The following is a 26,519-nucleotide window of genomic DNA, read 5'->3' as shown; positions in this document are numbered from 1 at the left end:
CCATCAAATGGAGAAAGCTTGGCAGTCTGCAGAAGAAGCAAGGCTTGCTGTGGACCTTAAATGCAGCAGCAATGATGACGTCATCGGAGGGGACTTTCAGTCATGAGAAACCCATTTGCAAGGGCTTCCCACACGTTGGAAATCAATTGGCCAATTGAGTTAAAATTGCATCAATCTCCCACATCCATTTAGTTTCATGTGGGAAACACGAAATTCGGGGAACACGCCAATAGCCCGAAGCTGAGTTAAAATCGAGGCACAGAGTCCAAAAGCAAGGAAGTTATGATGAACCTTTATAAAACACTGGTTCGGCCTCAACTGGGGTATTGTGTCCAATTCTGGGCACCGTACTTTATGAAGGATGTGAAGGCCTTAGAGATGGTGCAGAAAAGATTGACAAGAATGGTTCCAGTGATAAGGGATGAGGGACTTCAGTTACGTGGATAGACTGGAGAAGCTGGGGTTGTTCTCCTTAGAGCAGAGAAGGTTCAGAGGAGATTTGATGGAGGTATTCAAAATCACGAGGGGGTCTAGACAGAGTAGATAGAGAGAAACTGTTCCCATTGGTGGAAGGGTCGAGAACCAGAGGACACAGATTTAAGGTGATTGGCAGAAGAACCAAAGACGACATGAGGAAAAGCTTTTTTATGCAGCGAGTGGTTAGGATCTGGAATGCACTGCCTGAAAGGGTGGTGGAGGCAGATTCAATCTCCGCTTTCAAAAGGGAATTGGATAAGTACCTGAAGTAAAGAAATGTGCAGGGTTACGGGGAAAAGGCGGGGAGTGGGACTCGCTGAAGTGGTCTTGCAGAGAGCCGGCACGGGCTCGACGGGCCGAATGGCCTCCTTCTGTGCTGTAACCATTCTATGATTCTATAAAATATTAGAAAGTTTGTTCCACAGAAGCACGGGTTTTATCTGCTTTTATTCACGAATTTAAAAAGTCTCTATTAAAACCTGAGCCAGTGTGTTGTGAGACAAAGAGCCTTCAGTCCAATAAGGGGAATAAAGGCCCACAGCCTCCCCTGGCCCCGGACCCTGAACAAGGGACTGGAGAAACTCGCTGCCCTGCGGATCAGACAATTAGCCGGCGCTAGTCCCGCCCTTCGGGCTCCCCGATTGGTTGGAGGACCCACCGCCAGCTCGCTCCTCCAGCCCCGCCCCGCTCGCTCCCTATTGGTCGGAAGCTCCCGTCAATCAGGCCACGAGCCCGGGTCACGTGTCCCCGAGGAGGTCACGTTGCTCCATCCAACTGACCGCGCTCGGTCCGGGGCCTCGCGGACTCTCAGGTTTTTCTATTTCTCTTTATTCTCTCCCGATCCACCCCTCCCCCCACCCCGCGCGATTCTCCACCCAATCGGAGCGGAGAAAACTCACTTTGCGTCACCGATTGCGACTCTGGAACCGACAACAAGGCCTTTCCCCGGAATGATCCGAGTTCGCAAGCGCAGCTCCGAGTGGGGGAGGGGGTTGGTGTCCTCTGGGCATGCGCAGTTATTACCCTTGGTGACCGGGAGGGGTCACTGTGCCGGACTCGGCCCAAATTGCCGCTCTGTGTGCGCATGCGCCGTATCTACCTGTCCTGCTACCTTCAGGGATCTGTGGACCTGCATCCAAGGTCCCTCTGATCTTCGATAGCAAAATGCTGCAGATGCTGGAAATCTGAAATAACAACAGAAAATGCTGGAAAATCTCAGCAGGCCAGGCAACATCCGTGGAGAGAAAATAGAGTCAATGTTTCAGGTGAACCCTTTGTCAAGACTAAAGAAGCACAGGAAATGAAATAGATTAAGAGGCCAGGCTGGGAGAGAACAAAAGAGTCCTACCTATGCCTGCCTTTTCGTGGGATATGTGGAACACTCTTTGTTCCAGTCCTACTCGGGTCCCCTCCCTCAACTCTTTTTCTGATACATTGATGACTGTATCAGTGCCGTTTCCTGCTCTCGCCCTGAACTAGACAATTTCATTCACTTTGCCTCCAATTTCCACCCTTCCCTCACCTTCACATGGTCCATCTCTGACTCTTCCCTTCCCTTCCTCGACTTCTTCGTCTCCATCTCTGGGGATAGGTTATTGACCAACATTCACTACAAGCCCACTGACTCCCACAGCTACCTGGACTACACTTCCTCCCACCCCGCCTCCTGTAAGGACTCTATTCCATTCTCCCAGTTTCTCCGTCTCCGCCGCATCTGCTCTGACGATGCCACCTTCCATACCAGTGCTTCCGACATGTCTTCCTTTTTCCTCAACCGAGGATTCCCCTCTACCGTGGTTGACACTGCCTTCGACTGTGTCTGTTCTATCTCCCGCACTTCTTCCCTCACCCCTGCCCCTCCCTCCCGGAACCACGATAAGGTTCCCCTTGTCCTCACCTTTCACCCTACCAGCCTCCACATTCAACGGATCATCCTCTGCCATTTCCGCCACCTCCAAAGTGATCCCACCACCAAACACATCTTCCCCTCCCCTCCCCTTTCAGCATTCCGTAGGGGCCGCTCCCTCCGAGACACCCTAGTCCACTCTATCACCCCCAGCACCCCTTCTCCTTCGCCTGGCACCTTCCCGTGCAAGCGCAGGAGATGTAACAGCTGCCCTTATACCTCCCCCCTTCCCACTGTCCAGGGCCCCAAACACCCCTTCCAAGTGAAACAGCGATTTACTTGTACTTCTTGCAATCTAGTAATACTGTATTCGCTGCTCACGATGCGGTCTCCTCTACATTGGGGAGACCAAACACAGATTGGGTGACTGCTTTGCGGAACACCTCCATTCAGTCCGTAAGGGTGACCCCGAGCTTCCGGTCGCCTGTCATTTTAATTCACCGCCCCATTCCCACTTGGACCTCACCGTCCTTGGCCTCTTGCATTGTTCCACGGAAACGCACCGTAAACTCGAGGAACAGCACCTCCTCTTCCGATTAGGCACTGTACAGCCTTCCGGACTCAATATCGAGTTCAACAATTTCAGATCATAACCTCGGCCCCTATTACATTTTTACTTATATTTTTTATCCACACATTTGTTTTGGCCTTTTCCCCCACCCCCTTTCTTTTTTTTTTCTCTCTCCCACATGGCAGCTGTCTCCCATTCTGCCAGCACATTTCACACCTAATCTAGAGCCGTCTTTTGTCTCCACTAGTCCTATCACCATCTCGTCTCGTTTTGAATACCTCTTAATGTCTCTTCACTTCTCTTTTGTTCTCTCCCAGCCTGGCCTCTTAATCTATTTCATTTCCTGTGCTTCTTTAGTCTTGACAAAGGGTTCACCTGAAACGTTGACTCTATTTTCTCTCCATGGATGTTGCCTGGCCTGCTGAGTTTGTCCAGCATTTTCTGTTGTAATTTCCTTCTGATCTTCTGCACTTCTCAGTGTCCTACCATTTATAGTGTATTCCCTTGCCTTGTTAGACCTCCCCAAATGCATTACCTCACACTTCTCCAGATTGAATTCCATTTGCCACTTGTCTGCCCACCTGACCAGTCCATTGGTATCTTACATAGAAACATAGAAGATAGGAGCAGGAGTAGGCCATTCCTGCAGTCTGCAGCTTTCTTCTTCATTATCAACCACATGGCCAATTTTTGTATCATCTGCAAACTTCTTAATCATGCTTCCTACATTCAAGTCCAAATCATTGATATATACCACAAAAAGCAAAGGACCCAGTACTGAGCCCTGCGGAGCCCCACTGGAAACAGCCTTCCAGTCACAAAAACACCCCGACCATTACCCTTTGTTTCCTGCCTCTGAGCCAATTTTGGATCCAACTTGCCACTTTGCCTTGGATCCCATGGGCTTTTACTTTCGTGACCAGTATCAAAAGCCTTGCTAAAATCCATATAGACTACATCAAACGCACTCCCCTCATCGACCCTCCTTGTTACCTCCTCATAAAATTCAATCAAGTTAGTCAGACACGACCTTCCCTTAGCAAATCCATGCTGACTGTCCCTGATTAATCCTTGTCTTTCTAAATGAAGATTTATCCTGTCCCTCAGAACTTTTTTCCAATAATTTTCCCACCACCGAGGTTAGGCTGACTGGCCTGTAATTACTCGGTCTATCCCTTTCTCCCTTTTTAAACAATGGTACCATGTTAGCAGTTCTCCAGTCCTCTGGCACCACACCTGTAGCCAGAGAGGATTGAAAAATGATGGTCAGAGCCTCTGTTATTTCCTCTCTTACTTCTCTTACCAGTCTGGGATACATTTCATCCGGGCCTGGGGATTTATCCACTTTCAAAGATGCTAAACCCTTTAATACTTCCTCTTTCACTATGTTTATTTCATCTAATATTTCACACTCTTCCTCCCTGATTGCAATGTCTGCATCGTCCCTCTCTTTTGTGAAAACAGACGCAAAGTATTCATTAAGAACCATACTCATGTCTTCGACTTCCACACACAGGTTACCTTTATAGTCCCTAATAGGCTCCACTCTTACTTTAGTTATCCTCTTGCTCTTAATGTATTTATAAAACATCTTTGGGTTTTCCTTGTCAATATTTTTTCATGCCCTCTCTTTGCTTTGCTTTTCTTCTTCGAAATAGTGCCATAGGATCTTTGATGTCCACCTGAGAGAGCAGGCGGGGCCTCGGTTTAACATCTACTCCAAAAATCGGCACCTCCGACAGTGCAGCACTCCCTCAGCACTGCACTGGAGCATCAGCCTAGATTTTTGTGCTCAAGTCTCTGGGCTGGGACTTGAACCCAAAACTTTCTGACTCAGAGGCGAGAGTGCTACCAACTGAGCTACTGGCTGACACTAAAGAACAAGCAGTTCTGACGAAAGGTCATCGACCTGAAACGTTAACTCTGTTTCTGTCTCCACAGATGCTGCCTGACCTGCTGAGTATTTCCAGCAGTTTCTGTTTTTATTAAAGAAACGAAGGAGTGATTGCTGACAGGAAGAATGTTGGGTCGTCCTGCACATGCGCACCTCCCTGGCGGCTGAGGCGAAACACCGACTCGCCCCCACCTGAGCCATGCACGTGTACCAGATGTTGCGGCTCCGCATGCGCGCCCGACGTTCCAGCCGCGGGGTTTTGTGCGCTGAGCATGCGCATTGCGGACTGATCGGGATGGGCGATTGTGGAGCAGGAGGGAGAGCGCAGGGGCCATGAGCACATGCGCGGGACTCAGAGTCAACAGAGCGCTTTCTGGAGCGCCGGGGCTTGTGGGTATTGCAGCCGCCATTACTGCTGATCCTTTCAATCAACCTGTGCAGCAGCTGGGGCCTGAAAATCAGCTTCACTGCCCCTGGGGTCGGAAAGGGGAAAATTAAACAACAGTTTGCCTCTGATCCTTTTCTGAACTCAATTTACAGGGTTATAGAAGTGGATCAGTTACAGGCGGGAAGCTCAGACCAAACATCACATCAAGATCTGACAGAGTCGCTCGATTCATCAGGACCTGCATATCATTGGCCTTTGCACATGGAAGGAGAACGCAGCGATCGCAGCGATGACAAACCGCACACGTGTTCGGTGTGTGGACGCGGATTCAGCCGATTGCCTGACCTGGCGAGACACATGCAACGTCACACCGGGGAGAAACCAGGTAAAGGTGGGGACGGTGGGAAGGGATTCAGTTCCTCGTCTGCATTGGAAGTTCAACGGCGCAGTCACACCAGGGACAGTCGGTTCACCTGCTCCGTGTGTGGAAAGGGATTTGTTTGTTCATCCCACCTGCAAACACACCAGCGAGTTCACACTGGGGAGAGACCATTTCAGTGTTCTGACTGTGGGAAGAGCTTTAAAAGCCCCGGGGACCTGAAGGGACACCAGCTTGTTCACACTGATGAGAGAGCATTTCAATGTTCTGACTGTGGGAAGAGCTTTAAAAGCCCCCAGGATCTGAAGGGACACCAGCTTGTTCACACTGATGAGAGACCATTTCAGTGTGCTAACTGTGGGAAGAGCTTTAAAAGCCCCCAGTATCTGAAGCAACACCAGCGAGCTCACACTGATGAGAGGCCGTTTAACTGTTCTGACTGTGGGAAGAGCTTTAAAAGCTCCGGGGAGCTGAAGGGACACCAGCGTGTTCACACTAACGAGAGACCCTTTAAATGTTCTGAGTGTGGGAAGAGTTTTAAAATCCCCCGGGAGCTCAAGCAACACCAGGGCCTCCACACTGGGGAGAGGATATTCATCTGCTCTGAATGTGGGAAGGGATTCACTGAATCATCCAAACTGCAGACACACCAGCTTGTTCACACTGATGAGAGACTGTTTAACTGTTCTGACTGTGGAAAGAGCTTTAAAAGCTCCAGGGAGCTGAAGAGACACCAGCGAGTTCACACTGGTGAGAGCCCGTTCACCTGCTCCGTGTGTGGGAAGGGATTCGCTTAGCACTCCAGCCTGCTGGCACATCAGCGAGTTCACACTGACGAGTGACCCTTTAAATGTTCTGACTGTGGAAAGATCTTTAAAAGCTCTGGGGAGCTGAAGAGACACTCGCTCCTCCACATTGGTGAGAGGCCATTCACCTGCTCCGTGTGTGGGAAGGGATTCACTCATTCATCCACCCTCCAGTCACACCAGCTTGTTCACACTGACGAGAGACCCTTTAAATGTTCTGACTGTGGGAAGAGCTTTAAAAGCTCTAAGAGTCTTAAGAGACACCAGCGTGTTCACACTGATCATCGAATCTAACAGCACAGAAGGAGGTGATTCGGCCCATCGTGTCTGTGCCGGCTCTTTGAAAGAGCTGTCCAATTTAGTCCCAAACCCCAGCTTTATCCCCAGAACTCTGCAAACTAGTCCTCTTCAAGTACATGTCCAATTACCGTTTGAAAGTTCCTGTGGAACCTGATTCCAGCATCCTTTCAGATGGTGCGTTCCAGATCTTAACAACCCTCTGTGTGAAAACAATTCTCCTCATTTCCCCTCTGGTTCTTTTAGCAACTATTTTAAATCTGTGACCTTTGGTTACCGACCCACTTGCCAGAGTGAACAGTTTCTCCCTACTTGCTCGATCAAAACCCCTCATCATTTTGAACACCTCTATTAGGTCTCCTCTTAACCTTCTCTGCTTTAAGGGGAACAATCCCAGCTTCTCCAATCTCTCCACATAACTGAAGTCCCTCATCCCTGGTACCATCCTGGTCAACCTCCTCTGCACCCTCTCCAAGGCCTTGACATCCTTCCTAAAGTGTGGTGCCCAGAATTGTACACAAGACTCCAGCTGAGGCCAAAACCCTGCAGCTGTACAAAACCCTGGTTAGACCACACCTGGAGTACTGTGAGCAGTTCTGGGCACCACACCTTAGGAAGGATATATTGGCCTTGGAGGGAGTGCAGCGTAGGTTTAGAACATAAGAACATAAGAAATAGAAGCAGGAGTAGCCCAATCGGCCCCTCGAGCCTGCTCCGCCATTCAATTAAATCATGGCTGATCTGATCCTAACCGCCAATCCACTATCACAGAACCATCTCCTGAATCTAACAGAATTAGACACATGAAATAGGAGCAGGATCAGGCTACACGGCCCCTGGGCCCGCTCCGCTACCCACAGGGCCATGTCCGATCCGAACCTAGACTCATGTCTAAATTCCTGCCCGCTCCCCGTAACCCTTAATTCCCTTTACTTCTAGGAAACTGTCTATTTCTGTTTTAAATTTATGTAATGATGTAGCTTCTACGGCTTTTTGGGGCAGCATATTCCATGGACCTACCACCCTCTGAGTGAAGTAGTTCCTCCTCATCTCAGTTTTGAAAGAGCAGCCCCTTATTCTAAGACTATGCCCCCTAGTTCTAGTTTCACCTATCATCGGGAACATCCTCACCGCATCCACCCGATCCAACCCCTTCACAACCTTATATGTTTCAATAAGATCGCCTCTCATTCTTCTGAACTCCAATGAGTAGAGTCCCAATCTACTCAACCTCTCCTCATATGTCCATCCCCTCATCCCCGGGATAACCGAGTGAACCTTCTTTGTACTGACTCGAGAGCAAGTATGTCCTTTCTTAAGTATGGACACCAAAACTGTACGCAGTTTACCAGAATGATACCCGGACTTCAAGGGTTAAGTTACAGGGAGAGATTACACAAACTAGGGTTGTATTCCCTAGAATTTAGAAGGTTAAGGTGTGATCTGATCGAAGTTTTCAGGATATTAAGGGGAACAGATAGGGTAGATAGAGAGAAACTATTTCTGCTGGTTGGGGATTCTAGGACTGGGGGCATAGTCTAAAAATTAGATCCAGACCTTTCAGGAGTGAAATTAGGAAACACTTCTACACACAAAGGGTGGTAGAAGTTTGGAACTCTCTTCCGCAAACGGCAATTGATGCGAGATCAATTGTTAATTTTAAATCTGAGATTGATAGGTTTTTGTTACCCAAAGGTATTAAGGGATATGGGCCAAAGGCGGGTGTATGGAGTTAGGTCGCAGATCAGCCATGATCTCATTGAATGGCGGAACAGTCTCGAGGGGCTGAATGGCCTCCTCCTGTCCTATGTTCCTAACTAGTGATTTGTAAAGGTTTAGTGTAACTTCCTTGTTTTTGTATTCAATGGCCCTATTTACAAAGCCAAGTATCCCATACGCTTTCTGAACCGCCTCACCAACTTGCCGTGGCACTTTCAAAGATTTGTGAATATGCACCCCCAGGTCCCTCTGCTCTTGCACCCCCTCAAAATAGTCCCATTTAGATTATACGGCCTCTCCCTGTTGTTTCTCCCGAAGTGCATCACTTCACACTTATCCTCATTTAATTTCATCTGCCCTGTGTCTGCTCATTTCACAGTCTGTCTCTGTCCTCCTGAAGTCTGCTACTACTATGCTCACTATTTACTACGTTGCCAAGTTTTGTATCATCTGTAAACTTCAAACTTGTCCACCTATACCCAAGTCCAGGTCAGTTATATATAACAAGAAAAGCAGTGGTCCTAATCCCGACCCCTGGGGGAACCCACTGCATACTTCCCTCCAGTCAGAAAAACATTCCTTAGCCAATTATACCCAAATTACCATCAGCCCTTTAATTCCCTGTGCTTCTATTTTCTGAGTAAGTCTCTTATGTGGTACTTTATCAAATGCCTTTTAAAAGTCCATATATACAACATCTGCTGCACTACCTTCATCAACCCTCTGTTACTTCAGCAAAGAACTCAATCAGGTTAATCAGACACGATTTACCTTTAACAAATCCATACTGGCTGCCCCTTATTAACCCATGCTTCTCCAAGTGAGAATTAATTTTGTCCTTGACAATGGTCTCTAGTCGTTCACCCACCACTGACATTAGACTGATTGGCCTGTAGTTACCAGGTTTATCCCTCTCCCCTTTTTTAAACAGGGTGTAACATTTGCAATCCTCCAGTCTTCTGTCACCACTCCCATATATCTGAGGGAGATTGAAAGATTGTGGTCGGAGCTTCTGCTGTCTCCACCCTAGCTTCCCTCAGCAATCTAGGATGCATCGCATCTGGACCGGGTGACTTGTTAACTTTGAGTGATGACAACCTATTTAGCATCTCCTTTCTATCCATTTTTATCCAATTTCTCTACTCCCCCCTCCTCTACTGCGACATTAACTTCATCCTCTTCTTTTGTGGAGACAGATGCTAAGTACTCATTCAGTACCTCAGCCACGCCATCTGCCTCCGTATGATGAGCTCCTATTTGGTCCCTAATCGGCCCCACCATTCCTTTAACTATCCTTTTACTTTTGATATGTTTATAAAAGATTTTTGGGTTCCCTTTTACGTTACCCACTAATCTTTTCTTGTATTCTCTCCCTTGTGTCAGCTGTGGCTCAGTGGGCAGCTCTCTCTAGGTGGGAGGGGCTAGGAGTGAGCAGGCATTACTGGTTGCCTGATTGCAGCTGGGTGTTGGAGGGAGTTTTGTAAAAAGTTGGTGGTGGGTTTTGGGGTTTTGTTTTCAGGTTTTAGGGCCTTTTTGGCCCACAGAAAACAGCCAGATGGACAATATTTCCGAGAGGAATTTAATTCGGGAAGAAACTGTGGTGGGAAGGGGGGAAAAAAAGGCTCAAAGATTTGGGCCGGGACCTCAGGAGGTTTGGTAAAGAAAATACGGTGGTGGTGCAATGTGAAGATAAGAAGATTCGAGCCTGGGATATAATCCAGGCAGTTCATGAGGACTGTGGTGAGGGAAGCTGTTTTGCCTGCCGACCAAAACCAAATGTGGGATTTGAGGTGAGGGTCAGTGGCCGTGAGGAGGTGGAAAAACTGCTGCTCTGTCTGAAAGTTGGGGAGAAATTCTTGGAGGTGACTCTGCTATATTCAGAGGAGGTAGTGGTTTCATTTTTGAACTTGCCTGTGTACATCGAGGATGAAGTGCTGAGCAAAAAGTTGGAGTCGTGGGACATTAAAATCTGTTCTGAAATAAAGAGGAGGTACTATCCGGGAACACGGGTAGCAGACGGAACCCGGTATGTAAAGGTACGATTCCCAGAGGGGGTAAGGTCTTTGCCGTACAGTATGAAGTTCGAGACGCTGGAAGGAGTGCAGTACTTTCATGTGCTGCACGATAACCAAGTAAAGGTGTGTTACTATTGTCTGGGACATGACCATCTTGTAAGAAATTGTCCTGATTTGTATTGTTACAATTGTGGTGAGTCGGGACATATCGCTCGGAGCTGCAAGGCGGAGAGCTGTGGGGTGTGTTGTAAAGGCCCCACCCGCTGTGAGTGTGTAGCAGAAGGGAGCGAAATGAGTGATGAGGAGATGGGAGAAGGAGCAGGAGAGGAGTGTGGAACGGCCGGAGGTGCGGTGCAGTCGGAGGACACAGCCGGTAAAATGAAGGAAAAAGGAGCACAGGAAGAGGCAGAGGATGGCAGAGCGGAGATTGAGAAGGAGATGGCGGAAAACACGGCGAGTGCTGTGGAGGGGAACAAAGACAGCAGCGGGCAGCGAGGGTTGAGTGCAGACTCGAGCCTTAGTGCAGTTCGGCTCCCCCTGGGGAGCCTGGTGTCTGCGGGGGGAGAGGAGGCAGGAGCGGGGTGTGTGGTGGATGTGAGTGCTCCTGGGAGAGGCCGGGAGTCGGAAATTTTGGTGAGCGGGAGGGGGCAGGGCGGGGAGAGGGTGCAAGAGGCAGGAGCCTTAAAGGGACAGCAGGATGGGATCGGCGCGATAGAGATGTCAGAAGGGAACAATTTAAGTGCGCCATTGTCCCATGGAGTGAGGGAACAAGGTGCAAGGGTCAGAGGTGGAGATGTGGTCGAAGGGAGCAGCACATCTGACGGGGAGCAGGATTATGTATTGTAGTGTATGTACCTTTAAGAGAGAACTACTTTTACAGCTCCTGTATACTGTAGTACCGGCAGTGACCACACCTTGAGCATGCCTCTGTACTGTTAGTCTTTAGACTACCCTCCTCCAGTAAACACCTGTTGATTGTTAATTTACAGCCTCCGTCTAGTTATTGGGACAACATCATACTTTAAGAATCACGGATTCAACAGTGGCGACGAGGTCGATTCGAATCTACCTGCAACTCTGCATTTCCTTTCAAGGATTTGCTCCGGGAGGACGGTGGAAGAAGGTCGAGGCCAGAAGCACGGGCGTCGACCACGAGCAACCGCCCAGTCATCCAGCAGAGAGTGAACATCGCAGGGGAGGCTGTTGAGAGCTGGGCTTGGTTCTCCAGCCACGATGATCCAGCAACAGACTGGCAACAGGTACAGCGCAGACCCTTCCTGGAGAGCGGCGGCTGGAGCTGACCGACGGCACAGAAAAGGCCGAGCAGCGTCGATGGGGTAAGAGAGAGGGTGAAGCGCACAGGGCGCAGCCGGGGGTTGAAAACCGAGCGGCGTCGACGGAAAACAAAAAGAGAGAGAGGGTAAAGCAGCAGCCGGGTTCAGGACCGAGCGGCGGCAACGAGAGAGGTGCACAGGAGAACGCGCAGAGCACAGCCAGGGCTCAAGGGCTGAACAGCGTCCGCGGGGGAAAGAAAGGAAGCACGGGAGACGCCATTGAGCCGCAGAGAAGAAGGGAGAGCGCGGGAGATGCCATTTTAGAAGCCGCAGCGGAGAAGAAGGGCGAGCGCTGGAAGAAAGGAAAGCGCGGGAGACGCCATTTTATGCCAGCGAAGAAGGAGGGAGAGCGCGGGAGACGCCATTTTAGACAGTTTAATCACACCCAGGGATGCTGAAGAGTGGCAGTATCACTGCGTTCGACAATGAAGTCGAAGGTTGGGCGACATATGTGGAACGCATTGAGGTGTACTGCAAGGCGAATGAAGTGCCAGATGCTACGAAAGCACTGGTTTTGTTGAATTCCATGGGTGCAAAAACTTATGGCTTGCCGCGAAACCTAATAACCCCAGAGAAGCCAGTGGATAAGAATTTCGAAAGCATAGTGGAAATCCGACAGGACCACTTAAACCCCACACCGCTGCTGATAGCAGAAAGATTTAAGTTCCACAAAAGGAACCAGCATAAAGACGAAAGTAATACTGAGTACTTAACGGAACTGCGCAAGCTATCGAAACACTGCCAGTTTGGATTGGGACTAGCAGATACGTTAAGGGACAAGTTTGTGTGTGGGCTTCAAAGTGAAGGAACCCAGAAACGGATTCTATCAGAAAAGGATCTTACGCTGGACAAGGCTTTCAGCATGGCAGTATCACATGAAGCAGCCGCACGGGGCGCTGCAGAGATACAGCGGAGACCGCAAGAATATGGCACCAATGAAATGTCATATGGAGCAGGGAAGTGTTATCGCTGCGGCAGAACAACACACGACCAGAAGGATTGTTGGTTCAAGGACCAAGTGTGCAGACAGTGTGGAAAAGCAGGACACATAGCAAGAGTCTGCAGGTCAGGGAAGAAAACCAACAGCAAGAAATATCCACAGGAGAAGTACAAAAAGGTACATAAGGTGATGGACAGTAGTTCAGACGAACAGAAAAGTGATACAGACTCCGGAAGCAAGGAGCTGGGTTGTCTGAAACTACATAAGGTAATCAAAATGGAGGATCACCAGGCTATCTGGGTCACGCTCAAGATAGACGGAGTCCAAGTGAAAATGGAATTGGACACAGGATCAGCCCTAACAGTCATAAACCAAAGGGACTACAAGCGGCTATTTTCACATATACCCTTGAAAGCTACAGAGATTGTCTTGAAGACGTACACGGGGCAAAAAGTCTACCCCAAAGGAAAAATAAGGGTGAACGTGATATACAAAGGCCAGGAAATACCCAAAATGGACCTATATGTATTGCCAGATGAAGGACCACCACTACTAGGACGTGAATGGATCCGGAAGATACAATTAGATTGGCATTCCATACAGGCACTGAAGGTTGAGGCCAAAAAGGATGACGACGTCACACCTGGACGACTGTCAAAAATGCTAACTGATGCAAAAGAAGTGTTCCAGGAGGGACTCGGAACACTAAAAGGCATAACAGCGACGATTAAAATAGAGGATATTGCAAGCTCAAAGTTTTTTAAGGCCAGACCGGTGCCTTATGTGATCCGACCAGCCGTCGACGCAGAGCTGGAAGGGTTGGAACGTTCAGGAGTACTGTCCAAAGTAGACTGGAGCGAGTGGGCTACACCCATCATTCCTGTAATGAAGAGGTCGTTGAGTAATACGCCTGGGGAACCAAAGAAGGTCCGCATCTGTGTGGATTTTAAGGTGACAGTGAACCCAGTCCTTCACACGGTACAATATCCACTTCCACGGATGGAGGATATTTTCGCCTCGCTATCTGGAGGTACAGGCTTCACCAAAATTGATCTGGCCCAGGCGTACCTGCAAATGGAGGTAGAAGAAGCCTCGAAACAATACCTCACGATCAACACTCATAAAGGTCTCTACCAATACAACCGGCTAGTGTTCGGGGTAGCATCGGCTCCGGCTATTTGGCAAAGGGCAATGGATCAAATCCTGCAAGGGATTCCAGGGACCCAGTGTTATTTGGACGACATCCTGGTCACGGGCGAAAATGACAGTGATCACCTTGCCAACCTGGAGAAGGTGCTCACTAGATTAAAGGAATATGGGCTACGAGCTAATCACCACAAGTGCGAGTTTTTCCAGAAGCAGATATCGTATTGTGGCCACGTTATTGATGAAGAGGGGTTACATAAGTCCCCTGAAAAGATTGAGGCAGTAGTCAAGGCTCCAGCACCGGAAAATGTGTCACAACTGAGGTCGTTCCTCGGGCTGGTAAACTACTACCATAAGTTCTTACCAAATTTGTCTACAGTATTACACCACTGAACACCCTGTTGCAAACGGGGGTACCATGGAAGTGGAATGACGAATGTAAACGAGCTTTCCAGAAGTGCAAAGAATTGATCACATCAAAAGAGGTGTTGGCCCATTTCAACCCAGCACTACCAATTCGGTTGGCATGTGATGCATCACCCTATGGTATTGGAGCGGTGCTGTCGCACAAATTCCCAGATGGGTTGGAGAGGCCAGTAGCCTTTGCGTCTCGGTCACTAACCTCAGCCGAGGGCAACTACGCCCAGATCGACAGGGAGGCCCTCAGCCTAGTATGGGGAGTAAAAAAATTCAACCACTATCTGCATGGGCAGAAGTTCACCTTGCTGACTGACCACCAACCACTGGTCTCCATCTTTAATCCAAAGAAGGGCGTTCCGGTGATGACTGCACAACGGCTACAAAGATGGTCCCTTTTTCTAGGGGCGAACCAATATGAAATAGAGTATAGGGGCACGAAACAGCATGGAAACGCTGATGGACTATCACGCCTGCCACTGCCTACTGTGGAGGAAGCACCAGCAGTGGACCCTATCGAAATATTTTATTCGTCGATAATTGAACGATTGCCAGTAACTAACGTGGATATAGAGAAGGAGACCCGCAATGATCCGACACTGTCTCGGGTATATGATTTGACGGTGAAGGGATGGCCAACACATGGCGACTCACTGTTGCCAGCATTCTCATCCAGAAGAGAACAGCTGTCAGTATGCCAGGGGACAGTGATGTGTGGATCCCGAGTGGTAATTCCACCCAAGTTAAGGGAGAGAGTGCTCAATGAGCTTCACGAAGGCCATCTGGGAGGGGTGAAAATGAAAAGCCTTGCTAGGGCTTATGTGTGGTGGCCGGGGATCGATCAACAAATCGAGGACCTAACAAAGAGCTGCTCAGGATGCCAGAAGGTCCAAAATGCACCACCACATGCCCCTCTACACCCATGGGAGTGGCCCTCCTCTCCATGGCAACGGGTGCATATTGATTTTGCTGGTCCATTCATGGACTCAATGTTCTTAATAGCAGTGGATGCGCACTCGAAATGGCCTGAGGTGATCAAAATGTCCTCAACCACTACAGAGAAAACAATTGCAGTCCCACGGACCATATTTGCCAGGAACGGCTTGCCAGAGCAGATTTGCTCTGATAACGGGCCACAGTTTGTGTCCGAAGAGTTTCGGAAATTTATGAGAAGGAATGGGGTAAGGCATTACACATCCGCCCCGTATCATCCAGCCACAAATGGATTGGCTGAGAGGTTCGTACAAACCTTTAAAAAGGCGATAAGGGCCATATGTGATGATGAAATTCCACTACAGCATAAGGTGAACAATTTCCTGTTAGCCTACAGAAATGCGACACATGCAGTTACCAACCAGACCCCGGCCATGATGTTCTTTAACCGAAGGTTGAGATCTCGTCTGGATTTGCTCAGACCAAATGTGCGAAGAAATGTTGAGGATAAGCAATTCCAGCACATCAATGAGAAGCCGACAAGGAGCTTCAATGTAGGACAACCAGTCTTGGCCCGCGACTACTGAACAGAGAAATGGCAACCCAGAACGATATGCACACGGCAGGGGCCATTAATGTACACAGTGGATGTCAGGGAGAACATTGTGAGACGCCACGTCGACCAGATCCTAGCGTCACAGGAACGAGTCAACCCCATGTCTCGCGTACCTGGGGATGAACCCGACATACCGCTAGCATCTACCTCAGAAACAGTAGCAGCGGAACCTGATGAACTAACCGACGAAAGGGGGCCAGAATCGCCTCCGCACCAAGAACAAGAACATCAGGAAAGGCGCTATCCAGAAAGGATCAGGAAGCCGCCCCAAAGACTGAATCTATAAATGGACTATTTCAGTTTAATGTGCATGTTAAAGTGTTAACTGTTATTTGAATGTTATGGGTACTGTTAATCTAAAAGGGGAGGAGTTGTAGTGTATGTACCTTTAAGAGAGAACTACTTTTACAGCTCCTGTATACTGTAGTACCGGCAGTGACCACACCTGTATATAAGCCTTGAGCATGCCTCTGTACTGTTAGTCTTTAGACTACCCTCCTCCAGTAAACACCTGTTGATTGTTAATTTACAGCCTCCGTCTAGTTATTGGGAAAACATCATACTTTAAGAATCACGGATTCAACATGTATCTGATGGGGAGCAGGCACAGGGGGTTGCAGAAGAGCTTGAGAGTGAGGAATTAGAGGGGGACAGAGATATGGAAGTCGGGGATGGGAAAGGGAAAGGTTAGTGAGGGGCAGAAGGAGGGAGAAAGGGCAGCTCCTGGGTCCAAACTTAATGCAAGGAAGAGGCTGAAACAGCAGGGAGGGGTCAAACAGGAGGTGAAAAAGAGCCGGAGGCTGCAGGAAAAAGCAACAGCTGCCCGAAAAGTTGAGAAGGAGCATGGGGGTGGGGGTGGGGGGCGGGGGAAGAGCCAGAGATTAAATGCTGGGGAAATTATTGGGCATGCTTCCCTTCTTTGGAGCCATGATTACATTGGTCTCGATTAATGTGAACGGACTGAGGGGTGAGAAGAAATTGCAGCAGTTGTTGCAGGGTTTTAAAGGCACGGACTTGTTGTGTCTGCAAGAAACCTTTTGGGATGAGGATATTCTAGAAAGAGTTCAGAAGGTTTGGAAGGGAGAAGTGTTTGCAAGTTGTGCAAACAATAACCGTAGAGGGGTGGCTGTTTTAGTCGGTCCGTCCATAGAAGAGAACGTTGCCTTGGTGGACAAGGACACTGAGGGGAGATTTTTACGGTTAAGGGTAAAAATGGAGGGATTTAATTGTGATCTCTTTAATATCTATGCACCGAACGACCATTGCAAGCATCGCGAGTTTTTTCGGGGGTTATTCACTGAAGTGGCAGAGGTGGAAAATCCTTGTATAGTGGTGGATTTTAATGTATTTTTATCTTGGATGGACATTTCAGCCCAGATGTCCTTTAAAGATGATAACTCCAGAGGGATGATTGTAAAAATGATGGCAAATTTAAATTTGAGAGACTTATGGAGGGACCGGAACCCCATAAAAAGGGAGTTCTCCAGAGCAGGTTGGGTGGGTGATGTTTTAAAACAGAGCTGAATAGATTTTGCGTTAATGCGGGAAGGGTTAAGTTCGGAGGTGATGGAGATTTATTATAAAAAAGTATTTTTTAGTGATCACTCGGCTTTGGTTCTTAGAATTAGGAACTGCAGAGTTAAGATCGGTTCAGGGGTGTGGATTTTAAACAATCAATACCTGAAAGAAATTGCTGATAAAGAAGGGATTATAAATATAATAAAGAATGCTCGGAAGGAACTTTTGTTCTTGAAAGAAAGAAGAGTTTGGTGGGGCAATTTCAAATATGAGGTAAAAGTTTTTTCGGTACGTTATGGGAAAAAGAGGGCGGCAGCTAACCGGCGTCGAGAAGAGAATATAAACAAAAGGTTTACAGATGTCTGTAAAGCAGTTGACAGAGGGGATAAGGGAGCTGAGACTAAGTTCCGGGTGCTAAAGGAAGAGTGGGAATTATTGCAAGCTGAAAAATGCAAGGGGGCCATTCTCCGTGCAAAGGTTAGAGATGCATTGGAGGGCGAAAGATGCACTAGATATTTTCTAGTGCAAGAGAAGCTGCGACAGAGATTATCGTTAATTGAGGAGTTGGAGGTTGGGGAGAGATCATTCATGAAAGTGGGGAGATTTTAGAGGTGACTAGCAGCTTTTATCAAGAGCTATATACAAAAGAAGACATTTCCAATTTGGAGATGGAGAAGGTTACTGCTTTTATTGAAGAGGGTTTAAAGGAGGATGAGAGAAGCATGTGTGATAAAGAAGTAGGATTAGCGGAAATAAAAGTAGCAATAAGTGGAATGAAGTGGGGGGAAAGCCCAGGGTCCGATGGACTAAGTGCAGAATTTTATAAGGAATTTTTCGAGATTTTAAGTCCATTGCTCTTAGAAGTTTTTAAGGAAATTAAGATTGAGGGAAGCCTGGCCCCATCTATGAGGAGAGGTATCATAAGCTTAGCTTATAAAAATAAAGGGGATAGACAGGATCTGAAGAATTGGAGGCCCATCACACTATTAAATGTGGATTATAAGATCTTGGCGAGGGTTATGGCAAATAGTTTGAAGGAGGTGTTACCGGAGATAGTTTGGCCCTCTCAGTCCTATGGAGTCATAGGCCGGGACATCGCAGATTCTGTGGTCTCAATCCGAGATGCGATAGAGCTCATGGAAGAGAGTGGGAGGGAGGCTTATGTATTAAAGATAGATCAAGAGAAAGCCTTTGATAGGGTCTCTCATGAGTTTTTATTGAAGGTTTTGGAAGCATTTGGTTTCAAGGAAAATTTCATTCAGTGGGTAAGGATTTTTTATTCAAACATATTTAGCTGTGTTAAATGTAATGGTTTTTTATCCAAGTATTTTCCGATACAGAGATCAGCGAGTCAGGGTTGTCCCCTGTCCCCATTGCTGTACACATTGGTAGCAGAACCATTAGGTTACATGATGCGAAAGAAACAAGGTGTAGTTGGGATTGTGGTACCCAGTTCTGGGCTGGTGTCGGTGATACACCAATATGCAGATGACACAACCTTAACATTGAGAAATGGAGAGTCAGTGAGGAAAGCTATGGAGGTAGTGGAGGAATATTGTAGAGCTTCAGGTGCCAGAGTGAATTATAGTAAGTCCCAATGCCTGGTTGCAGGGAGGGGTAGGGGGGAATGGTTGGGGGTATGTCCCTTTAAGGTGGTGGAGGTTTTGGAAGTTCTGGGGGTGCATATGGGGTGCAAGAAAGACAGGGAAGAAGTGGATCGATTAAATTGGGAACCGAAGGTTATGAAAATTAAAAAGATTTTGGGAAGATGGGAAAGAAGGTGGTTGAAAGTGCAAGGAAGAGCGACAGTGTTGTCTGCTCTCCTGCTATCTAAGCTATGGTACTTATTGACGGTGGAGGATATTCCTGAGTGGGCAGAAAAGTCCATCTGAGAGGCTTGTGTGAGGTTTTTATGGGAAGGGAAACCAGCCTTGGTGGCTTACAATACCATCATTGGACAGAGAAATCAGGGAGGACTCAATTTCCCAGATATTGATTTGAAGAAAAAATCCTTTAGAATCAAATGGGTGAAGAGATTTCTTCAGAAGTCAAATACAAGTTTTTGGAAAAGTTCTTTTGAGCATTTTTTAAAATGAAGTGGGATAGGCGGGCAGGAGATATTGTATATGGAATACAATAATATGTTTTTGAAATCAATTAAACTTCTCCCTAGGTTTTATAAGGGGGTTGTAGAGACTTGGGCTCAATTTTTTAAAAGTGTGCAGTTTATGCCCAAGGGGGCTGAGGAATTTTTAGAACAGCCCTTATTTTTGAATAGGTGGATCAACATCGAAGGAGAGGTTTTATTTAATCAAGCTTTTATAAAAGCTGGGATTATATCTGTGAAAGATGTATTATACGAGGTAATTCCAGGTTGGTTGCCGGAAGCGATAGTGAGGGACATGGTGTGGGAGGAGGATCAGGAGGTAGAAGGAAAAGCAATAGGAATCATGTATGAGAAGATTGTGAGGGCAATGCCTCAGGATTGGATGGAAGAAATAAATGCGGAAATCTCCAAAGGAAGTAAAATGCGTCCCGCTTTTCCAAGCTTTGTACTGGAGAAAGGGGGAGAGTTGGTCCAATTTGACAACTGTAATACTCGAGATTTCTATGAGGTATTCAGAGAATGGAGATTCAAGACACCTGCTGGTCAGGAGTTTTGGCAGAGTATATATCCATAGCTGGACTTCAACAGGATTTGGAAGGGAGTGTGGGCGGATTTTAAATGCCCAGAATGGATTGAACTGGATTTCAAATTGGCTCATAACCGGATTTTTACCATGACGGTCTTGTGCAAGATTGGACGAGTGGAGGCGGCAACTTGCCCAATTTGTGGGACACAGGATGAGACTCTGTCCCATTTACTGGTGTTATGTCCGCAGTTAAATGACTTTAAGTACTATGTTCGACAGTTGTGTGAAGCTTTTAACATAGAAGATAGGAGCAGGAGTAGGCCATTCGGCCCTTCGAGCCTTTTTTGCTGGGTGGGGACTGAAGAGCGAGAATGGGAATCCCGTGCGACTCAATTTTGAGATGGGGATTGCAGGAGAGTCTGCCAGAGTCTAGCGGAGTGGCAATTAATTTAATGTTCAGTTTGGCTAGATTCGTGATTGTGCAAAGAAGGAATGCTCTGTTTTTTAAGGGGAGGAGAATCAATCTAAAAGAGTATTTTAAATATAAGCTAAAAGATCATTATAAGGCTCTGTGGATGTTTTATTCAGAAAGGAATTTAAGGACAGTATTTTACAACCAATTTTTAAAGTACAATCGATTAATATATGTTACAGGTGACAAATTAAGCTTCAGGTTTTGATGTTAAAATGTGGTGGCGGAATGGCTGTGCAGAGTGGTGGAATTGATTTGTATGATCAATGTAATGATCACGATGTTGTAAATGTTCTTAATGTTCAATAAAGTATAATTTAAAAAAAAGTGGGTGGCACACTTGCATCTGAGTCAGAAGGTTGTGGGTTCTAGTCCCACTCCAAGGACTTGAGCACATAAAGCTAGGCTGACAATCCAGTGCAGTGCTGAGGGAGTGCTGCACTGTCGGAGGTGCCGTTTTTCTGATGAGACTTTAAACTGAGGCCCCATCTGCTCTCTCAGGTGGATGTAAAAGATCCCATGGCACTATTTTGAAGAAGAGTAGGGGAGTTATCCCCGGTGTCCTGGCCAATATTTATCCCTCAACCAACACAACAAAAACAGATTATCTGGTTATTATCACATTGCTGTTGGTGGGAGCTTGCTGAGCACAAATTGGCTGCCGTGTTTCCCACATTACAACAGTGACTCCACTTCAAAAGTACTTCATTGGCTGTAAAGAGCTTTGAGATGTCTGGTGGTCGTGAAAGGCACTATATAAATGCAAGTCTTTCTTTCATATATCCTTTTTCAATTTCCCCCGCACTCTCTGTATTCTCCTGGTTTTTGACTGTATTCTGTACCTGACATTTGTCGTAAACCTCCTTTTTCTGTTTTATTCTAACCTCTATATCCTTTGTCATCCAGGAAGCCCGAGCTTTGGACGCCCCATCTTTCCTCCTTATGGGAATATGCTTGGTTTGTACACGGTGTCAAATTTTGTTTTATAACGCTCCCGTGAAGTGCGTTGGGACATTTTACTACATTAAAGATGTTATATAAATAGAAGTTGTTGTTATTGTCTGAAACTAACAAATTCCACAGAGGAAAAATAACAGCATTTTTACTCCCAAATATTAAATATTTTGTTCCACAGGGTTTATCTGCTTTTATTGATGAATTTAAAAAGTCTCTATTAAAACCTGAGCCAGTGTGTTGTGAGACTTGTGTCGAATAAGGGGAATAAAGGCCCACAGCCTCCCCTGGCCCCGGGCCCTGAACAAGGGACTGGAGAAACTCGCTGCCCTGCGGATCAGACAATCAGCCGGCGCTAGTCCCGCCCCTCGGGCTCCCCGATTGGTTGGAGGACCCGCCGCCGGCTCGCTCCTCCAGCCGCGCTCCGCTCACTCCCTATTGGTCGGAAACTCCCGTCAATCAGGCCGCGGGCCCGGGTCACGTAACCCCGAGTAGATCACGTGAACCGTCTAACTGACGCCGCTCGGTCCGGGGCCTCGCGGATTCTCAGGTTTTTCTATTTCACTTTATTCTCTCCCGATCCACCCCACCCCACGCGATTCTCCACCCAATCGGAGCGGAGAAAACTCACATTGCGTCACCGATCGCGACTCTGGAACCGACACCAAGGCCTTTCCCCGGAATGCCCCGCGCCGACTCAGTCCGACAGGATCCGAGTGCGCAAGCGCAGCTCCGAGTGGGGGAGGGGGGTTGGTCTCCTCTGGGCGTGCGCGGTTATTACCGTTGGTGACCGGGAGGGGTCGCTGTGCCGGACTCGGCCCAAACCGCCGTCCCGCGTGCGCATGCGCGGGCTCTTGGCTGTCAATCAACCAACCGCCAGAAGAGGCCGCTGGTGAGACCAATGAAGAAAGAAAGACTTGCATTTCTATAGCGCCTTTCACCACCACCGGACGACACAAAGTGCTTTACAGCCAATGAAGTACTCTTGAAGTGTAGTCGCTGTTGTAATGTAGGAAACGCAGCAGTCAATTAGCGCACAGCAAGCTCCCACAAACAGCAATGTTATAATGACCAGATAATCTATCTTTTTATGTTAGAAACATAGAAACAAAGAAGATAGGAGCAGGAGTAGGCCATTCGGCCCTTCGAGCCTGCTCCACCATTCAATGAGATCATGGCTGATCAACCAAATTCAGTACCCGGTCCCTGCCCTCTCCCCATACCCCTTGATCCCTTTAGCCTTAAGAAATATATCCAACTCTTTCTTGAATATATTTAATGAACTGGCCTCCACTGCCTTCTGTGGCAGAGAATTCCACAGGTTCACCACTCTCTGGGTGAAGAAATTCCTCCTCATTTCAGTCCTAAATGGCTTACCCCTTATCCTTAGACTGTGACCCCTGGTTCTGGACTCCCCGGCCATCAGAAACATCCTTCCTGCATCTAGCCTGTCCAGGCCTGACAGAATTTTATAGGTTTCGATGAGATCCCCTCTCAATCTTCTAAACTCCAGTGAGTATAAGCCTAATCGACACAATCTCTCCTCATACGTCATTCCTGCCATCCCAGGTATCAGCCTGGTGAATCTTCGCTGCACTCCTTCCATGGCAAGAACGTCCTTCCTCAGGTAAGGCGACCAAAACTGCACACAATACTCAAGGTGTGGTCTCACCAAGGCCCTGTACAACTGTAGCAAGACATCCTTGTTCCTGTACTCGAACCCTCTTGCTACGAAGGCCAACATACCATTTGCCTTCTTAACCGCCTGCTGCACCTGCATGCTTACCTTCAGCGACTGGTGCACAAGAACACCCAGGTCTCTTTGCACTTCCCCTTCTCCCAATCTATTGCCATTCAAGTAATAATCTGCCTTCCTGTTTTTGCCACCAAAGTGGATAACCTCACATTTATCCACATTATAGTGCATTTGCCATGTTTCTGCCCAATCACCCAACCTGTCCAAATCGTACTGGAGTTTAACGACATCCTCCTCACAGCTTACCCACCCACCCAGCTTTGTGTCGTCTGCAAATTTGGAGATATTACATCCAATTCCCTCGTCCAGATCATTAATATATATTGTGAACAGCTGGGGTCCTAGGACCGATCCTTGCGGTACCCCACTAGTCACTGCCTGCCACTCGGAAAACGACCCGTTTATTCCAACTCTTTGCTTTCTGTCCGCCAACCAGTTCTCTATCCAAGTCAATACCTTGCCCCCAATCCCATGTGCCTTAATTTTGCACGCTAATCTCTTATGTGGGACCTTATCAAAAGCCTTCTGAAAGTCCAAATACACCACATCCACTGGTTCTCCCTTATCTATTCTACCAGTTACATCCTGAAAAAATTCCAGTAGATTAGTGAAGCATGATTTACCTTTTGTAAATCCATGTTGACTTTGTCCGATCCTGTCACTGCTTTCCAAGTGCTCTGCTATTACATCTTTTATAATGGACTCTAGCATTTTCCCCACTACCGATGTCAGGCTTACCGGTCTATAATTCCCTGCTTTTTCTCTACCACCTTTTTTGAATAGTGCGGTAACATTAGCTACCCTCCAATCCATGGGTACTGTTCCAGAGTCTATCGAGTTCTGGAAGATGACCAGCAATGCATCTGCTATTTCTAGGGCCACTTCCTTAAGTACCCTGGGATGTAGATTATCAGGCCCTGGGGATTTATCGGCCTTCAGTCCCATCAATTTTCCTAACACCATTTCCCTACAAATACTGATTTCTTTCAGTTCCACCCTTTCATCAGACCCTATGTTCCCCGGCATCTCTGGGAGGTTATTTGTGTCCTTCTTTGTGAAGACAGAACCAAAGTATGAATTTAGTTGGTCTGCCATTTCTTTGTTTCCCATTATAAATTCCCCTGATTCTGACTGCAAGGGACCTACGCTTGACTTCACAAATCTTTTTCTCTTCACATATCTATAAAAGCTTTTACAGTCAGTTTTTATGTTCCCTGCAAGCTTACTCTCATATTCTATTTTCCCTTTCTTAATTAATCCCTTTGTCCTCCTTTGTTGAATCCTAAACTGCCCCCAATCCTCAGGATTATTGCTTTTTCTGGCCAATTTATATGTCCTCTCCTTGGATCTTATGCTATCCCTAATTTCCCTTGTTAGCCACGGTTGAGTCACCTTTTTTGTTTTATTTTTATGCCAAACTGGGATGAACAAATTCTGTAGCTCATCCATTCGGTCTTTGAATGTTTGCCATTGCCTATCCACCATCAACCCTTTGAGTGCCATTCCCCAATCAATCCTACCCAACTCGCTCCTCAGACCATCGTAGTTTCCTTTATTTAAATTGAGGACCCTAGTCTCTGAGTCAACTACTTCATTCTCCATCTTAATGAAGAATTCGATCATATTATGATCGCTCCGACCCAAGGGGCCTCGTACAACAAGATTGCTAATTAATCCTTTCTCGTTACATAATACCCAGTCTAAGATGGCCTGATCTCTGGTTGGTTCCTCGACATATTGGTCCAGGAAACCATCCCGTAAACACTCCAGGAATTCCTCCTCCACAGTGTTGTTACTAATTTGGTTGGCCCAATCTATATGTAGATTAAAGTCACCCGTGATGACTGCTGTGCCCTTATTGCACGCTTCTTTAATTTCCCTTTAATGCCATCCCCAACCTCCGCCTTACTGTTTGGAGGTCTATATACCACTCCCACTAATGTTTCTTTCCCCTTAGTATTTCTCAATTCTACCCATACAAATTCCACATCATCAGAGCTAATATCCTTCATTACAATTGTATTAATCCCTTCTTTAACCAGTAATGCTACCCCACCTCCTTTTCCTGTTTGCCTATCTTTCCTGAATATCGAATACCCCTGGATGTTGAGTTCCCAGTCTTGGCCATCCTTGAGCCACGTTTCCGTAATCCCAACCAAATCATATTCGTTTACCTCTATTTGCGCAGCCAATTCGTCCACCTTATTACAAATGCTCCTCGCATTAAGACACAAAGCCTTCAGGCTTGTTTTTTTAACGCTCTTAGACCTATTAGAATTATTATTTACTGTGGCCACGTTTGATTTAAACCGTTGATTTCTCTGACTGCTACTTTAGTTTTTCTCCTTCCTATCTTTTGCTTTTATCCCTGTTTCCCTTTCCTCTGTCTCCCTGCTCAGGTTCCCAACCCCCTGCCATTTTAGTTTAAACCCCCCCGAACAGTGCTAGCAAACCTCCCCGCAAGGATATTTGTCCCGTTCTGGTTCAAGTGCAACCCGTCCGACTTGTACAAGTCCCACCTTCCCCAGAAGCAGGCCCAGTGATCCAGGAAACTAAAGCCCTCCCTCCTGCACCAACTCTTTAGCCACGCATTCATCTGCTCTATCCTCCTATTCCTATACTCACTAGCACGTGGCACCGGGAGTAATCCAGAGATTACAACCTTTGACGTCCTGCTCTTTAATCTGCTACCTAGCTCCCTAAATTCTTGCTGCAGGACCTCATCCCTCTTCCTACCCATGTCATTGGTCCCAATGTGAACCACGACCTCTGACTGTTCACCCTCCCCCTTCAGAATGCCCTGCAGCCGTTCAGTGGCTAGGACACCGGAGATAACTCCCCTGCTCTTTCCCACATTATAACAGTGACTACACTGCAAAAGTACTTCATTGGCTGTAAAGCACTTCAAGACGTCTGGTGGTCATGAAAGGCGCTATATTAATGCAAGTCTTTCTTTCTTGAAATAGTGCCATGGGATCTTTTATATCCACCTGAGAGAGCAGACAGGGCCTCAGTTTAATGTCTCATCCAAAAGACGGCACCTCCGACAGTGCAGCACTCCCTCAGCACTGCACTGGAGTGTCAGCCTAGATTTTTGTGTTCAAGTTTCTGGGCTGGGACTTGAACCCACAACTTTCTGACTCAGAGGCGAGAGTGCTACCAACTGAGCCACTGGCTGACACTAAAGAGCAAGCAGTTCTGACGCAGGGTCATCGACCTGAAACGTTAACTCTGTTTCTCTCTCCACTGCCTGACCTGCTGAGTATTTCCAGCATTTTCTGTTTTTATTAAAGAAAAGAGGGAGTGATTGCTGACAGGAAGAATGTTGGGTCGTCCTGCGCATGAGTACCTCCCTCCGGCTGAGGCGAAACACCGACTTGCCCCCACCTGAGCCGCGCACGCGTACCA

At 47.3% G+C, this 26,519-nt stretch overlaps 1 protein-coding gene and 1 pseudogene across 1 annotated transcript in view; one reads left to right on the top strand and one right to left on the bottom strand.

The window, feature by feature from the left end:
- Positions 1-26,519, bottom strand: part of LOC147118492 (uncharacterized) — a 123,902-nt pseudogene that overhangs the window by 33,223 nt on the left and 64,160 nt on the right.
- LOC147118494 (uncharacterized) overlaps positions 1,428-26,519 on the top strand; it is a 30,765-nt gene continuing 5,673 nt past the window's right edge. Inside the window, exons 1-2 of the mRNA XM_085987022.1 lie at positions 1,428-1,456; positions 6,436-6,641. Coding sequence (XP_085843148.1) covers positions 1,428-1,456; positions 6,436-6,641 — 235 coding nt within the window. The remainder of the gene's footprint in view (positions 1,457-6,435; positions 6,642-26,519) is intronic.

This window comes from Somniosus microcephalus, chromosome 4 (genome assembly GCF_052327205.1).
Source record: "Somniosus microcephalus isolate GS21.2 chromosome 4, FLI_Smic_1.0, whole genome shotgun sequence".
NCBI classification, from domain to species: domain Eukaryota; kingdom Metazoa; phylum Chordata; class Chondrichthyes; order Squaliformes; family Somniosidae; genus Somniosus; species Somniosus microcephalus.
Note: the sequence above shows the minus strand (reverse complement) of the source record. Positions and strands in the feature narration are given on the sequence as shown.